At 41.2% G+C, this 17,512-nt stretch overlaps 2 protein-coding genes across 5 annotated transcripts in view; one reads left to right on the plus strand and one right to left on the minus strand.

The window, feature by feature from the left end:
* The window catches only part of zdhhc3a (zinc finger DHHC-type palmitoyltransferase 3a), a 51,543-nt gene that overhangs the window by 22,286 nt on the left and 11,745 nt on the right, over nucleotides 1–17,512 (plus strand). Inside the window, exon 7 of one of the 3 annotated variants that reach the window (XM_041183661.1) lies at nucleotides 4,887–8,275. The exons of the other annotated variants lie outside the window; for them this stretch is intronic. Within the exon in view, the coding sequence (XP_041039595.1) occupies nucleotides 4,887–5,045 (159 nt within the window). The 3' untranslated portion in view covers nucleotides 5,046–8,275. Of the gene's footprint in view, nucleotides 1–4,886; nucleotides 8,276–17,512 lie in introns of those variants that run through there. 3 annotated transcript variants of the gene reach the window in all.
* Nucleotides 14,111–17,512, minus strand: part of tmem42a (transmembrane protein 42a) — a 31,053-nt gene continuing 27,651 nt past the window's right edge. Inside the window, exon 4 of one of the 2 annotated variants that reach the window (XM_041183665.1) lies at nucleotides 14,111–14,526. The gene's annotated coding sequence lies outside the window, so the exon portion shown is untranslated. Of the gene's footprint in view, nucleotides 14,530–17,512 lie in introns of both variants that reach the window. The other variant, XM_041183664.1, reaches the window with a different exon arrangement.

Below are 17,512 nucleotides of genomic sequence, written 5' to 3' on the forward strand. Positions count from 1 at the left end.
TCAAAACAGATTAATGCTTAGTGACATGCAGTATTCCTTCTAATTCCTCTTTGCTGTGCACAGCCTGTTTCTTGCACTTCACTGCAAATCTTAACGGTAATTTTTGTTCTGTGAGGCCTGTTTATTCCGTGCATGGTACATGTTAGATTTCTGCACAGCCACACACGCGCAGAGCTTAAAGCACACATTGGTGGTGTGTACAGTTAGTTATGAGGAGATCTTGTGGTGCAGTGGGTAGTGTCCGTGCCTCTGAACCAGAGGCTCTGGGTTTGAGTCCTGCCTCAGGACTTGATGGCCAAGGAAGGTATGTCCATAACATGGCCAAACAGGTTGAGTATCAAGCTGTAACTCCATCCAACACACACTAACAGCAGGTGGTAAGAGCGGGAGAGATTCCTGGTCAGCCATGTGATAGAAAGAAATTGGAGCCTCTACCATCAGTACCCTTAGCCAAACTACAACATGCATGTAAGAGTGTATGTTGCCTCAGTAACTCTGACTCACTGAATGAGCTGTAACACACCACTACCACAGTTAGTTGTTGGCAAAGAATTTCAAATAGGTTAATAGACTTTCATAACTTGGTCGAGAACCTGGTTATACGTTGCTAATTTGTTATAGGATTAGAATCACAGTTGAATGTCAGCTATAGTTGTTTTGTGTAGTCCTACCTGATGACAGTGTTTCAGTGCTCTACAAAAAGATACTTGGCAAAGCACAAGTGAAAATTAGACAGGTTTAAAAGTAAATATTTGACCGGTTTTCTCTTAATGCTGTGCTCCCAACATATTGGTCAAGCTTTCAGAGAAAAAGTGCCGCTTCTATCTTCTGGCCTGTAGATGACCTCATTGTTATCAAACTGCTTAAATACTAGTAGTAATGGCCTACCTAAATTAATTGGTTCACAGCTGACTTGCAAGAAAGCAATTGGTCAGATAATGTTTCACCAATTGCTTTGCTTGAAATGGACATTAAAATCCCAAGTTTTTAAAATCAGTGTCATTGATAAAGGCACATTCCAAAACCACACTAAGGTGGCTGAAAGATCGCATCATTAAATTTGTCTAGAAATGGATTTTTTTTTTAGTTCATCCAGCTGAGGGGTGTGTGCGCTGCATTACAAGAAATCCAGGGTAGCGTTAAGCACAGCCAGATCCAGGAGAAAGCTCCCTTCACTCTGCCCCAACAACATGCTTGATCCCAAACTTCCAAGAAGCACCCACACTGTAGTTTGTAACATGCTTTCCACTTCACCCCCCTCAGCCATCCCATCCTTTGGCCTATCGAAGTGGCATTATGAATTAATGCTGAACTAAGGGAGTTTTTTTGCTATTGGTCCATTCCCACTCAGATGGAGACTCCTCAAATGCATTTCTTGTGGGACCTCAATAGTCAACAGCACAGGAGTCTCTGATGCTATAAATCTGGTTTTGAATCCAGATTCTAGAAAGGTTTGAATCTAACTCACTGCACAACGCAATGGCATTTTTTAAAACTTGGATTATAGTCCATTATAAGGATTTTAAGATGTTATATCTGTTAATGAAATATATCACCAATTTAATTTCTTTAAAGGCTAATCAATCAATTTAGGTTAGTTAATGGAATTTAAGCAACTTTCTAGTAGTAATAGACCACTTCAAGAGAAACGGGGAGGAAATTGCCAGACTTTTTCCCCTGATTAGATATGGGCTTTTCTTTTCACATATCAATTTGGGATTTTTCCCCCTCGCAGTGGATTACATGGTTTCTGGTGGACAGGGAGTGAATCATAATGTTTAAGGCATGGTATCTGTGTATGGGGCAGATGAGATTGCCCAGCTGGCCTCTTCCTGTCCAATATTTTCATGTGCAATTTCAGCCTATATTTCTGAAGATAAAGGCTCAGCCAGCTTTTTGGAGCACTATAGTGATAGCAAACCCACCTCCCTTCAAAATGTTTTCTTTGCACAACGTATTTCTCATTTAGCAAAATGAAGGGGAGATTAGCCCAGCAGTGCAAGCAGGAGGAGGTGATTTGTTTTTGGGAATGAGGTTGACGCCTTGTAGTTAGCTGTCATATCATTTAATTTGCCTTTTGAGTTGCTTCTAGATGCTAAAGCTGCTGTCTAAGTGCATGCTAGAATGTGATGAAGGAACAGACAGGTTCACAGTGCCCACTGTGAAATATTTCTGGACCACAAGGTCCCCTGTCTTGCTGGAAGATATGTCATTAATGTGCACTTCCTATAGGGAGATGAATGGACAATGAAGAAAGTAGATAGGTAATGACAATAGTTTGGTAAAACCAGTTTTAATCCCCACTCTGCTCAAACTCAGTTGAGAACAATCTAACAATTTATTGTTAGATAAATAGCCCATATTTTTTGGGAGGTGGGGTTGATGAAGAGCATGGCAATTGAGAGTGAAGTATAGACATATAAACTGTGTGGATTTATTTGTGTGTGTCAATTGTTTAATGGTTGCCAGTTATTTCCCCAGTTTTGCTTCTGATGCTGTCTTCTCACTATCATTTGTTTTGTATTTTTGTTTTAATTTCCTCTACAATACTGGCATATCCTCAGAAATTGGGCTGGTCTTTTCCCACAGCTTGAGAATTTGTGGGAGGGTTTAAGAGTACATTTACAAGCAGCCATAATGTTTAAGATGTCAGTTTTATTCAGCATTTCAAACAGCACCTATCAATAAATTTATAACTTGCTGTGATTATTTGCAACAGCTCGCCTACTTCCAATCCTCAGCATGCCTTTTAAAATTTGCATTCTCTATCGCCCGCCCAAGCCCTACTCCACCTTTCTCAAGAGAGATCCTGCCCTATCTAGGTGGACCACATCAGGCACTATTAGACCCTGTTCTACAATGTCATTCTATAATGCAAAGGTATCTTCTGTAATGCAAAGCCCCACCTCCTACTGTGTTTCTTTACCAACAGCTGCCTCCTTAAACTCCTCTTCCCTGCCTTTTCACCCTCACCTCCAAAAAATGGAGGAGCTTATAGACTCCTTTACTGAGATTAAGACCATCTTTTAAGCTGTCCCTGCTGCATCCCTTCCTGTTAATAATTTAATTGTGGTGTATAAAATTGAGGGGCCTAGATGGAGTTGATAGAAAGGAAACAGGTCCTTTCTAGCTAGGCCAATAACCAGGGAGCATAAATTTAAAGTAATTGGTAGGAGGATTAGATGGGGTGGCTGAGGAGAAATTGTTTTCACCCAGAGGGTGATGGGGGTCTGGAGCTCACTGCCCGAAAAGATGGTAGCGGCAGAAACCCTCATTGCATCCTCATAAAATGTTTGTATGTAGACTTGATATGCTGTAACCCACAGGGCTACGGACCAAGAGCTGGAAAGTGGGATTACGCAGGATAGTTTCTTTTCAGTTGACGTAGACGTGATGGGTTGAGTGGTCTCCTTTTATTACCATAAGCTTTCTATGTTCACCCAGCAAGCTGAGGTCCCACCTCCTGTCACACTTCCTCCAAGCTGTTCATGTCCACGAAACCCACTTCCTGCTCTCCTCACCCTTTTCCCACTAAATTTTTGGCCACCATGCTAGCTGATATTGTAAATGGTTCCCGCTCCTTGACTAATACCCCCCCTCCTTTTCAAATCTGTTGTCAGCATTCCCCTCCTCAAGAAAAAACACTGAGCCCTCTGTGCTTGCAAACTAATGCCCCATTCTCCAGCAACCTCTTTCCCCTCGTGTTCAATATCACCCTTATGCTCACTGAACAATGTTTGCTCCTGATCCACCAGTGCCTCCATTTTTAATAATTTCAACCTTGTGTTCAAATCTCTCTGTGGCCTTGCCCCTCCCTGTCTCTTATAGCACCCTCCAATCCTAGTCTGGCCACATGTGCTACTGCACTCCATTTGCTGCCCCATCATTGGCAGCCATGTCTTTGTCTGTCTAGACCTGAACCTCTGACTCTGCACCACACTCCGCCGCCCCCCACCCCCCCCCCCCCGCCTTCTCTCTTCCTATAAAACACTCCTTAAAACTTATCAAGCTTTTAGTTACCTGACTTAATACCTTCATCTTTGCCTTGGCACCAATTTTTGCTTTATTGTGCTCCTGTGAAGCCCCTTGGGATGTTTTCTTTTGTTAAGGCAGTCCACAAATGCAAATTGTTGAATATGTGCGTCAGTCAGCCATTTGATGCTCCAGGGGTTATTTTACCAAATTTCTGTGCTTCATTGCACTCACTGTACCAGTTCAATAGAGCCATACTAAAATATAGGAGACTATTTCCCAGTAGTTTTCTATATAATGCTGTAAATGCCATGTTTGTGCTATACTTACTGACGATATTGACTTGGATGACATACAGGAGAAAAATCCATCATTTCTATAAAGATGTGTATTTAAAAATGTGATCAACAGTTGGATTGATGGCGTAGCATCTCAGTGCCCGGCTGTGCCGCATCATAGTTGAAATGGGGGTTGCCCTTATTGTTTTCCCCCTGCCCAAAGCGGCTAAGCCCCAGCCAGCCACCTGGAGAGGCGTTCCTTTTGAATGGTTGGGGTAATTTGAAGTCTACCTGCGTTGCTCTTTCCAGTTTCTGAAGGGGGATTTGGCCGAAGCCTGGTGGGGGGGGGAGGAGGAACAGGTCATCATCGGCCTGCCCACTTGTTAGAAGGCAAGGAGAAGAGCAGTGCCTGGAAACGAGCGGGGTGGGCAGGGGGAAGCGTTGAAAATTATACCGTAAACTACAACTATTTGGGTTGTTTTAATTAATCGAAAGTATCATTGGATGTTAAATTGAAATATCAGTGACCTTTGCTGATTGATGTATGTCTGGTGTTCTGTTTGTAGTGGGTAGACGAAAGTCCTCCTTCCCCCAATCTTACCTACATGATTTAAGCTGTTCTATTTCTGTTTCCAGGGAATAGAGCAGTTGAAAAAGGAAGAGAGAAGATGGGCTAAAAAAACAAAATGGATGAATATGAAAGCTGTGTTCGGTCATCCATTTTCAATAGAATGGCTAAGCCCATTCGCAACTCCAGATCAAGGGAAGGTAGACCCGTACCAGTATGTGGTCTGAGTCATCCTAGGCCAGCAATCCAATCCAAACTGGTTACTTTAATAGCAACTACTTTTACAAGTACCAGTCGTAACTTGCTCTATAAGTTATTTACAAGATGGTATTCTTCCTGATCCACGTGGTTTTTTTAAAGCATGGATGATGAAAAGGTGCACTCCATTGTTCAACTTTATTCCAGCCTTCTCTGTTCTACGAAATAATAGGACAGTAAAACTGTAAAATGCCGAACTTGCTTCTCTCCTACACTGCTATACTGGATATTGTATGATATAAGCAGGCTTCTAAAGACTGCAGATGTAGCTGTAAAATTAAAATAAAGGAAATTGAAGAAAATCAACTGACTGAAAGTACTGTTAAGGATCAGGCATCCTTCTGAAGCTTCAAGATTCAAAATAGGGGCTGGATTAATTCTCTTTCTAAGACTTATTTTCTTGATTTGCCTTTAATGATTTATACCTTGACATTCTGTAACAATAACTAAAGTATAAGCTGATGCCTTTATTAACGTGGTGTCATTACAGTAATTATTAAGTACTATGGGGCACTGCTAAGATGCTAACTACAGATGAGATGAAGCCCTGCTTGCTTATATTTTACTGCCCACTACCCCATAGCCTTCAAGAGCCTAACTTCCTGTTCTTATTTTCTTCTGTATTTGTTCCAATGTGATTTTTTTAACATTCTGGTTCATTTAATCCATAGTTGGAGGGTGGTGTGCCTTGGCCTTGCCCTCCCAATGTTGGGCTTCGAGGGTGGTCCATATTATACCAAAGAGGAGATGCTCTGTGTTAAAAGGGAAGTCACTTAGCCTTTTAAAAGGGCAGTTAACGCAGCAAAGCCTGTAGAATGAAGGTCATTAATTTAAAATTGTAAAAAAAAAAAATGCTTTTGATGCAAGGCCATACCCTCTGATATTGGTACATGCCGTTTGGAGTTGCTCTTCCCCACTTAAATTGATTTCACATTGTGTCCTGTAAACATGCGCATTTGCTGATATGAATGAATTAAATAAGTTGAAGTTCCTTATTTACATGGCCATCCATGTTTGTAAAGCGCCAAAATCATCATTACATAGACTGCCAACATGACATCATTAAAGCATTTTTTTTGTGTTTTTTAAAATTAATTTTTATTGGGTGTTAATTTTTATACTCCTTTTGTCTGCCCTATCTCCATCTTCCTCCTCGACCATGTTAAGGCAACATAACTGAGTGAATACATTCAGAACTTTAGCTGTCAACACTACCTACCCCCTCCATAATGATAGACTACTTATTGCTTGATGCTTTTCAGGCCTGTACAAATTTACTCATCTGTTTACAATTTTCAGCAGGTAAATTCAGTCTTCCAAACACCACAAACAAAATGGTGCAGAAGCTACATTAAAAACATGACTTTTTTTTTTACAACAAAAGTTTTTTAATCTTTCCCTCTACCTCTCATTTGACCTTTTTTTTAAAAAACATTTTATGTACTTTTTCAATGTTCTTTTCCCCCAATCTGTCTTTGTTTTCCTCCCTTAATTTGGAACGTGAGTAGGCCTCTCATCCTAGCATTCAGGTAGATCATGGCAGATCTGTACCTCATAAACATTTTACACACCTCAGTTCCAAACCCCTTATCCAACAAAAATGTATCAATCTCTGTCTTGAAAATTTCAATTGACCCAGCATCCACAATATTTGTGAAGTTAACACTACTGGAAAACTTGTCCCTTGTCACATCTGTCCACAAGCATGACTCAGACAAGCCTGGTGCCCAGTTATATAAACTGGGATTGGTGAAATGGTTTCTGACACGGAATCCAAGGAAATGGCATTGGCCTTGCTTCTTGAATGAGCCCTGTCAAGAGCAAACTTTTACAGCCCTCCCGTAGCAATGTTATCATGTTCACGATCTGATGGTGCCTAGTACAGACCGAAATTAATGAGGGTTTTATTCAGGACAAGCTGGTGTTAGGACGACATCAGACATTCTTTTGTTCAGAGGCTTCTGTTTCATTCACTTTGTTTCATTATTCATATCCCCAGAGCTTTTTAATTGGGTTGAAAGTTAATGCATTTAGTCAGGTTTATGGATATTATGCATGGGTAAAAATGAGGGCTGCAAAAAAATTTACAAAATTTGAATCATGCAAATTTTTTTAAAAAGAGCTTTCCGATGGCTGTTCCTAAATGCATTGCGTAGGCTGGCATTGAACTAGACTGGTGAAGACTATCTTTTACTCGGTGCCTGATCTGTGGTAAGTTAGTCAACCTCAGCCAAAGTGGTCTCTGGAGCTCCCCAGATAGGAAAGAAGAAAATAAGGCCGGCTCCTCATCACTTTTTTTTTGTGTTGAACCCTGCAATAAAGCCCCTGCCAGTGTTGGATAGTGTACTCATGCACTCTGGGCTGGCACTTAAAGATTGCTACTTGTCAAGAGGGCAGCCATTACCTGTGAAGCCATACCCCAGCATATGTGTACCTTTTCGAAAAGGGGGCCACCCCCAAATTAATGTGGTGTTTTTGTTTTAAAACTGGCCAGGATTAAAGGAGTAGCTCGGTAGATTATCATCATTACTGTCTTCGTGTATAAATGGGGTTTTAGGGAAATTCAATCTTCTACTCTCACTCTAAATGCAATAAAATTTTGTGCATAACAAAGGTAGACATTTTCAAGTTCTTTTTTAAATGAGAGAATTCTGGCTTTTAAAACTCAAGATCCAAGAAATTAGTTGTTTTAGGAGTATAGCAATTCTAGAAATGGGTTATGATGAGGTTTAATCTTAATGTGTAAACTGAACTCAAATGAATAATTGGGTTTGCTTTTAAAAAAAGGAAATGTTTAAAATTGTTAATAAAGGATGTTGTCCCCTGCAATGCTGGAATATCGAAAAGGAATATTTGTGTAGCTCTTGGTAGTATGGCATTGTTTAATATCAAGTCAACAAAACTCATCAGAGGCTTTTAATCTTGTATTAAAGCTGCTAATTAAATTTGCTTTGTAGAAATAAAATCAAACTAGTTTAAAGTTTTGTGTTATATTACAGCATTGCCAAAAAACACAGTTAGATCATTATTTCTGACAACCTTGTGTCCTCTGTATGTTGGGGAGGGGAAGAAATTACATTTAACATGGGGCTTGGGAAATTTGTGTTTGTCTAAACGTTTGCTTCAGATGCAATCTGAAAACTGTGTGTGTTATTTGGGTGCTATTATTGAATAATTAAATAAAACATTTTTCAAAGAATTTGTGCAGTGTTTGGATTTAGCTAGTGTTAATTGGCCTAAATGGCTCACTGTGCTAACAGGATTAAGAAAGATTGAGTGTCTTCCATGAGTACAAAGCTTAACCTCACTGTTTTGCATCCTTTTTCAAATAACCAGAGCTGACTAGATTATTTATACAAATGAAGAAATTGCGAAGGGGGTGAGGAACAAATTGCTTTAGGAAACTATCCACTTTTTGAACTGCTGGTCAGAGACATCTGCAGATGTGGGGAGGGAAGAATTGTCATGGTGTATCAAACTCCCAGCTGCCCCTCACCCCAATCCTTGAGCTCCTGACTAAATGCTGCCTACAGTCCTCTATCCTGACCTGGTATCACTGGTGCAAATCTTTGTTACACCCAGAAGAATTTGTGCACAACATGCAGAGTTGCGTCCTTTTTGAAAGTTTGTAATTAAGGTATATATCTTACTGCTACACTAATATTCCAAAACTGGTTGACAGTTTACCAAAGCATCAACCAAAGACAGCTTTTGTGTCAGGAATTTTATATTAAGAAGCCGGGACCCTTAACATTTAAGACCGTTTCAGTCGCACCAGCAATTAAGGCTAATCTGTTCAATATAGTACAGTGAAAAAAGCAAACTAGGGAACTAATGAAAAGTAAAGGCACTTCTATTCTATTAAAGGTTGAACAGATCACTGCTATACAACTGACCTCTAGCTGCTTACCACTGCTTGTTCCTCTATTTCTTGGGGATCTGTTGACTTTGGGTGGGCAGGGTGCATCGTGTCATTGTTGCCGCTCTGGCTAATCTTGCTAATTAATAGTTCGAAGAGTCAGTGATTTTAATACCTTAAGAAATATAAGGCTAGCAGATTTTTTTTGTCCCCTGCCTTGTATCGATTCATCAATCATATTAAACACTACGTACTGTAACCAGCCTGCCAGGTGAAACATTGTAGGCTCTGAATTTAAAGTTTGGTATCTTCAATTTCAGCAAACCACCTTTCACCGGTGTACTCGCTTATTGTGCCTTTTCTATTACCTCCTTTTGGCCATAGAATGTGTTTGTGACCAAAGCAACATTGTGTTATTTGCTTTGTCTAAAAATAGCAGAACTTAGCTAGTTGTGGTATAGACAATAACTCTTCGAAGTTGCTCTGTTCAGTACTTTTCCCACTCCTGTAGCCATGGTAGCCTTGCTTAAACCTTTTAAACTTGGATGCTCGTTAGTCATATAATAATCTTAACTACAGATCTATTGTCTAGAGGGATGCAATTCTACACTAGCTAACTTAACTTGTTCTGCCAGCTTACTCTGTTTTTGACACCTGCTGTATCTGGTGTCTGTATTGGCTTACTCATGATGCTTTCTGCTGTAGCTTAAGTCATTTTCAACCAATGCCCCATAAACCTGTACTCTAAGCCCTAAGAGGGTCTGCTTTTAACAATGGAGGGCCAATGCCCTCTGATAAATGCCCACAGCATGGTGCCTTGTTGCTTGGGGAAGGGGAGGCTCGTTGGTAATTTCAAATAGAAATGCTGGTAATGAAATGCAACTGCTGCCAGCAATGTTTGTCACATTAACCATCTTGGCCTGACCATGGACAAGCTGACTTTGCAACAATTTGCCCTTATCAATGCTGACCCAGAAAGACCAACATCTGAAACGTACATGCACTTTGGTAGGAAAAATCAAAAGGCAGACTATTATTTAAATGAAGAGGGACTCCAAAAAAAAAAGCACAGAGGGATCTGGGTGTTCTTGTGCATGAAACGCAAAAAGTTAGCATGCAGGTGCAGCAAGTAATTAAGGAGGTAAATGGAATTTTGGCCTGTATTGCTAAGGGATTGGACCTTAAAAATAGAGAAGTCTTGTTACAACTGTACAGGGTGTTGGTGAGGCCGCACCTGGAGTACTGTGTATGGTTTTGGTCCCCGTATTTAAGAAAGGATATACTGGCATTGGGGGCAGCTCAAAAGAGATTCATTAGGCTGATTCCTGGGATGAAGGGGTTGACTTATCAAGAACTGCTAAACAGGTTAGGCCTTTATTCATTCGAGCTTGGAAGAATGAGGGGTGATCTTATTAAAATGTACAAGATTCTGAGGGGGCTTGACAGGGTAGATGTTGAGAAGATGTTTCCACTAGCTGGGGCATCTCGAACAAGGGGACGTAGTTACAGGATAAGGGGCACTCATTAAAACTGAGATGCGTAGGAATTCCTTCTCTTAGAGGGTAGAGAATGTCTGGAATTCTCTACCCCAGAAAGTTGTGGAGGCTAGATCACAAAGTATTTAAAGAGGAGGTAGATAGATTTTTGAAATATCGGGGAGTTGAGGGCTATGAGGAGCTGGCACGAAAGAGGAGTTGAGGCCTGGAGCAAATTTAGCCATGATCTTATTGAAAGGCAGGGCAGGCTTGAGGGGCTGAATGGCCTGCTCCTACTATTTCTTATGTTCTTAAGTTTATTGTAAATTTGCTTTCCCAGTATATTCAATATGCCTTTGCAATACAGGTTCGTTTGCGAGGAAACTGGCAATTCCTGAGCCACTTGCTATTAAAATCGAATTGTTTGGATGTTGTCTGTTATTACCTTGCATTTGGGTGACTTGTTTCAACTCTGTGGGTTTATAATAAGAACTCAGCACTAGGTCATTAGATTTAGGGAGACAAGACAATGGAGTAAATATGCCACTCGGTCCCCTAAAAATATCTTCCGTGTTCTTGGTTTAGCGACTAGCAAATCCAGCCAAGTTTTAAATTCCTGATCGCTATTTCAAGACCACTGCTGAGAGTGAGTGGACAATTGAGCACGGGATTATGTTTACTCACGCTGCCTCTCGTGTAGTTGCCTACCCACCAAAACACCCGCTCAGCGGCAGCACAAAAAATGATCATTCGGATGAAATTTTGGGAATTTGCTTGGGTGCTGTGCTATAGTGGGAGCATATACTCACACTCAAAGAGAAGGGAGAAAATTAGAGGGAGGGAAACTAATTAAGATGAGTAAAGCCATGTGTATTCCTCATCAGAACAAGGGTTCATTTTAGAATTTGTGGAAGTGTAAACTTATTGAAGCTGGTAGAACTGGCTAGTCCTATTGCTCCATTTTATCTGCAAAATTGACACAGTCTCCTGCAATCTTGCTGACATATCTAAACTCGTTAATACTTTTTATATAAGGTAAATCCTAAAAATGACTAAATTATGGTCGGGCAATAGGATCAGTGGCCATAAATTAATAAACCAATGAAAACCAAGTTTTGATTAAATATTTAATGGAACCGCACATAGGATGATGCATGCCCAGAATATTTTGTTAGGGGCAAGGTCAGTGAGGCACAGATTTTAGATATGGGAGACGGAATGTTGGAGGGGTGAGCTGCATTGATCTTTCTTCAACTTTGTTTTTGTATTGCGAGCTTCTGCAACTTGTTTTCCTTTTTGTAGCTACACCGCAATATGTTAAAGATTATTTATTGCATCTGTCTCCTATTCATACGTGGAGTTGTATCATCTAGGGTTTGGCTTATTTTTAAAAAAGATTCCGTTGGTGACTTTTACTGAAGGTGTAGAATTTTCATGCGACATTGTAGATCCATCTGTTCTATTTCACAGCTTTCAGATAGGATATCTGCCTACCATAGCTGCATATACAGGAGCTGGGTTGTGAAGGAGGATTGGAAAAGTGTTGAAGTTGTCCCTTCTCTCCCCAAAAATCAAGAACCCAAGTTTTTTCCTCAAAGGTAGACTGCTGTTAGCCACAGATATTGTTAACCATAATCTCATGTCAGAACATCGCTTGTAGGCTGTACTGGGCAAGTTTATTTTTAAGAAAATAGTGCAGCTGAACTTCTTGGCTGTAGGCTGGGCCAGTCACAAAGCTCATTGGCTCCAAGATAGCATTAGGACAATTGAGGACTGGTCATTTGATCCATCAAGTCTGCCACTTCCAGTGGACCAGTCATATTTTGTCCTGTTATGAATTCTGTTCTTCTGTGAGAAATGAATAATTTCAAAATCAGAACATTTTATGGAATTATTCTGGAAGCCAAAAAGAAATTTCCTCACCACTCTGTAGCATTGTAAAAAGGAAGGCTTGCATTTCTATAATGCCTTTCATGACCACAGGACCAAAGCACTCCATAGTCAATGAAGTACTTTTTTTTAAGTGTAGTCACCGGTTGTAATGTAGGAAATGCAGCCAATTTGCCCACAGCAAACTCCCACAAATAGGAATGTGATCATGGCCAGTTAGTCATCTTTTAGTCATTGTTATGATCAGATGAGGAGTCTAATGACTCCCCTCTTTTCCCACTCCTTGTTTGGCCACAACAGATGGGTTTTTTTTTAAAAAGGATATGCTTGCCAATTCAGTGAGTGTTTAACTGTTTACATGCTGAGAACGTAAAAGACACAAACAGACAGGTTTTTTTTTGTAAGTTTTAAAAAAGAAAAGAGGATAGTATTTATTGTACTTAACCAGTCTAAGAAAAGTAATAAAAACGATCCAACCTTCACACACGCATGCACTCAGATTCACACACGAGAAATAAATTACAAAATGGGAGGATAGATCAAGTGATATTCTAGAGTCCATTAAAGTTACATGGATCTGGCGGACTGATGACTTGGCTGGATCCAGATTGAGCTTGGTGGCCCCTCAGGATTCGACGGTGAGGCAATTTAAACATTAGTGGTCAATCTATCTTTTCTTCCAGAGGCAGCAACTCCTGGGATAATTTCTTTCAAAAATCTCTGCCTTTGGCATGTGGATAATCAAACAACAAATGGCTCAAGCTTGCAAGTTGGATGGAGAGAGAGAGAGAGGTGGGGGAGACCCACACAGGGGCCTTGCCACTTCATTTTTTCTACTTCTGATCCGGAGAAAACAGTTTCTTAAAAAAAAAGTTAGCTAACGTGTCACATGATCCTCTCCCATCAACTGACCAGTGACCCAAATGTGGTCACGGTGAGTGGATTCAAAATACATGGCTTCAATTTGATTATGTTACAGCTGGGTGAGTTCTTCCCTCAGCCAAAATCCTGAAGTGATTACATCCATTGATTGTTCCCCACAAGTTTCAGTCTGGATGTCCTGTGAATCACTCATGTGATGTGGTTAATTCACACTTCTTCAGGGTAATTGTCTCTCACAGAATCTTCCTAAATAGGCTGGCTCCACTGAATGGCTTTGGAATTGTCGTGTGCAGTGATGCAAATTTTCAACCATCTTGAAATGTTGCCTCAATCATTTTAAAATCCAGTAAGGGAATTTCAGCCAGTAAATTCTCAGTAATTTTCGATATAAAGCATAGGTTCACAACAGTCATGGTGACTGGGATAAATATTGGCCAGGACACCAGAATGGCTCTTCTTCGAAATAGTGCCATAGGGATCTTATATGTCCACCTGATAGGGCAAGTGGGGCTGGAATTTAATTTCTCATCTGAAAGTCGGCACCTCCAACAGTGCGGAAATCCCTCAGTACCACACTGGATCTGGAGCGTCAGCCTAGATTTCTGTGCTCGAGTCCTGGATTGGGACTTGAACCTGCAGCTTTCTGGCTCTGAGGTGAGAATGCTGCCCACTGAACAATAGGCAACATTACATGCAGCTCACTGCATTGCTTTCTGAAAATGATGCAACCTGTTGTCAAAGCACAACCAAAACAGACCTCAGTCAGTCAGTTACTCTATAACTTGTTTGGCTATAGAACCACAAGACCTCCTTATCATGATTTGTGCACCCCTGCTCCCCCACTTCCACCACCACCCCCCCCCCCCACCTACCCCTCCACCCCCCCCCCCCCCCCCCCCCCCCCCACTAGCTTGCTCACAATGGCACTGTGATAGCAATTGCCCTACCCTCCTGGAGGTCATCATTGCTCTTCTGTACAAATTTAATCAGCGTCGACATTTTGTTGCACCTCATGGCATTGCTGATGTTTGAAACTTTTGCAATGCTTATGATGCATTAGACATTGTCCCTGTGCAAGCATCTAAAATGTCAACATTCCTCCTCAACAAGCCCATCTCCTCTTTCTTTGCATGCTCCAGAATGGCACCCTATTTCACATCAAAGCTTCAGGGCAAGCAGTAAGAAGCAAATTATCGAGTCCATTTCACCGTGGTACAACCTTGCAAACAAACTCAAGGTGTAGAGGTCACTTCTAACAAATGGTTTCCTTCTTACTGCGATGCTAAGTTATTTTCACCAACTGTGCCTGGATACCTTAAACGTCGTGTCTGTTTCCCCCTGTTCCTGCTGTATCAATATAAAAGAGAGGGTCACATCAGGGTATAAAAGAGAGGGTCACATCAGGGTATAAAAGAGAGGGTCACAATATAAAAGAGAGGGTCACATCAGGGTATAAAAGAGAGGGTCACAATATAAAAGAGAGGGTCACATCAGGGTATAAAAGAGAGGGTCACAATATAAAAGAGAGGGTCACAATATAAAAGAGAGGGTCACATCAGGGTATAACCATGCTCTCCAATCATAACACTTACTAAATATTTCTCTGCAACCTGCACCCTATGCCCATCTTTGACAGGTAGGTTGACTTTTGGAAATTGTTTGCCTTCCTGCTGTGTCCACTGCTATTCCAGTTTCTAAAACATTGAACTATGCTTGGATTTCTAAAGTGGCGTCATACATGTCACAGCTCAATAGACGTTGGATAACGTATGAACTTAATGATGCAATAGGAGTTGTGCACAAGTGGTTTTGCAATTTGCGTAGGCTTCATTTCATAATTGGTAGCAAAGTTAAAATAAGTATTTGATTTTGCAACACAGTCTGCCAATGGGGAAAGTGCTAGACAGGTCTCCAGACCGACCATTTGAAAATGACAACTTGTGTAAGCCTTTTCATGTGTCAGCCTGCTCGGTGATTAACAGCAACAGGAATGAAAGTGTGTGTTGCGTAAGGTTCCTTTTCATTATGCCGGGTCAATTCGTGGATGGCTATGTTACACTAGGCAGCATTCACCGGGTTTTCTCCCGCTACCTCACCCCAGCTGAGCAAGATAGTGGCAGAAGCAGCAGGCTAGATGCGTTGAGACTCCAATATGTCCACCTGCCCAAATTTCCTGACGGTGCAAAGGTAGGGAAAGTGAGCCGTGACGGTGCAAAGGTAGGGAAAGTGAGCCGTGACGGTGCAAAGGTAGGGAAAGTGAGCCGTGACGGTGCAAAGGTAGGGAAAGTGAGCCGTGACGGTGCAAAGGTAGGGAAAGTGAGCCGTGACGGTGCAAAGGTAGGGAAAGTGAGCCGTGAGGAGGACACAGAGAGGCTGCAAAGAGATACAGGCCAGTTAAGTGATTGGGCAAGAAAGAAGCAGGTGGAGTACAAGTTGTGGAAATAGCAAATTATCTACTTTGGCAGAAAGAATGGAAAAGCAGAATATTTATTTAAAAGGCGAGAGATGAGTAAATGCTAGTATTCGAAAGAATTTTTAGGTCGTTGGACACAAATCACAGAAAGTTAAAGTGCAAGTGCAATTAGGAAGGCAGATGGTTCATTGGTCTTTATTGCAAGGGGTTCGGAGTTTAACAGTTAGGAAATTGCATTGCAATTATATGGGGCAGCACTGTTTTACCTAAGGAAGAATATACTTGCCTTAAAGGGTTTGTAACAAAGGTTGATTGATTCCTAGGATGAGAGGGCTGTCCTGTGAGGGAAGATTGAGTAAACTGTGCCTATATTCTCTGGAGTTTAGGAGAACGAAAGGTGATCTAATTGGAACATATAATATTCATGAAGAGCTAGATGCTGGGAGGTTGTTTTCCCTTGCTGGAGAGTCTAAATCTAAGGGTCATAGCCTTATGAGAAGGGGTGGCCATTTTGGACTGAGACGAGGAGAAACTTCTTCACTCAGGGTTGTGAATTTTTTGGAAATCTCTACCCCAGAGAGCTGTGGATGTTCAGTCTTTGAGTATATTGAAAATTTGAGATTTATCATTTTTAGGCACTAAAAGAATCATGGGACATGGGAATAGGGCATTGGAGTTGATGTCAAAGTTCAACCATGATCTTATTGAATGGCAGAGCAGGCTTAATGGGTCATACGGCCTACTCCTCCTTTTCCTTATGTTCTTAGTCCCCAGGACTGCCAGGAGATGCTCTGAAGTAGTTTCTGTTTTATCAGCAAGAAGATTCCCAAAGTCCCTGGTTGGAGTGGGAGGGCAGTAATGGTCCATGTCTCCTTGCGTTTCATATGGTTGAAGGCATAGCCCCGGCTGAGACCATGAATAAATACTGATCTTTGAGGCAGTCCACCCCATTTAAATGTTCTCTGCTTCTCCTGCAGCAATTTCTTGCAACCTAATACTGGGATGGTGAAAAACTTTGTTTCTCATCCTCATTATAAACTTTAATGCCACTGATTACATCCCCCTCCCCAGCCACTCACTCTAGACTAAAGCGAGCTGTGCAAATCCTCGGTGTCCATTTTAACCCTTCACTGAGCTTTTAATGCCACATTCTTTACCCATCACAAAAAATTACCAATTTCCATCCACGTTTTCCACACTTTGGTCAGCTGTGGATTTGCTCATTGCAGTGCCCTCCATTCTGGCGCCTCGTTTTCCCCATTCCATGGCTCCCAACTTATCTAAAGTGTAGCCACTCTTTTTGTACAACCTGCTCCTGCCTTACATTCCCAGTCCCGCCCTGCAAAGCTGACAGTGACTTCAGCTGTCTTGACCCGATTGTCTGGAAGCTTCTTCCTTTAAAAGCTTCCTCAACCCTCATTTTCCACCAATTCCAATTCTTTATCTCTTGCTCCAGGGCTTGGTGTCTACTTCCCTGTTTATTTCCATTTGTGACGACCCTTTGAGATGTTTCATGCATATGTATAAGTTGTCACACCAGCCAGCTACACATAGTGAGAGGCTGCATAAGTTGATCATTTTAGACTGGAGTTGATCTTACAGAAATATTCAAGATCCTGCAGGATAGAGGCAAGATGATCATCAAAATATTTAACATTGTCCCAGATTCTACAAAGGGCCATAGCCTTACAGTTGGAAGACAGCGGGTGAATATTTATTTACAAAGAGCGTAGTGTGTATGTATGCAACGGACTGAAAAAGAAATACTTGCATTTATATAGTACCTTTCACAATTACAGGATGTCCCGAAATACTTCTGAAGTTGTTGTCATTGTTGCAATGCTCAGCAGCCAATTTGCACACAGGAAGCTCCCACAATCAGCAATGTTAATATGTCCAGATAACCTTTTTTAGTAC

The sequence above is a fragment of the Carcharodon carcharias genome, chromosome 3, assembly GCF_017639515.1.
Source record: "Carcharodon carcharias isolate sCarCar2 chromosome 3, sCarCar2.pri, whole genome shotgun sequence".
Lineage (NCBI taxonomy): Eukaryota > Metazoa > Chordata > Chondrichthyes > Lamniformes > Lamnidae > Carcharodon > Carcharodon carcharias.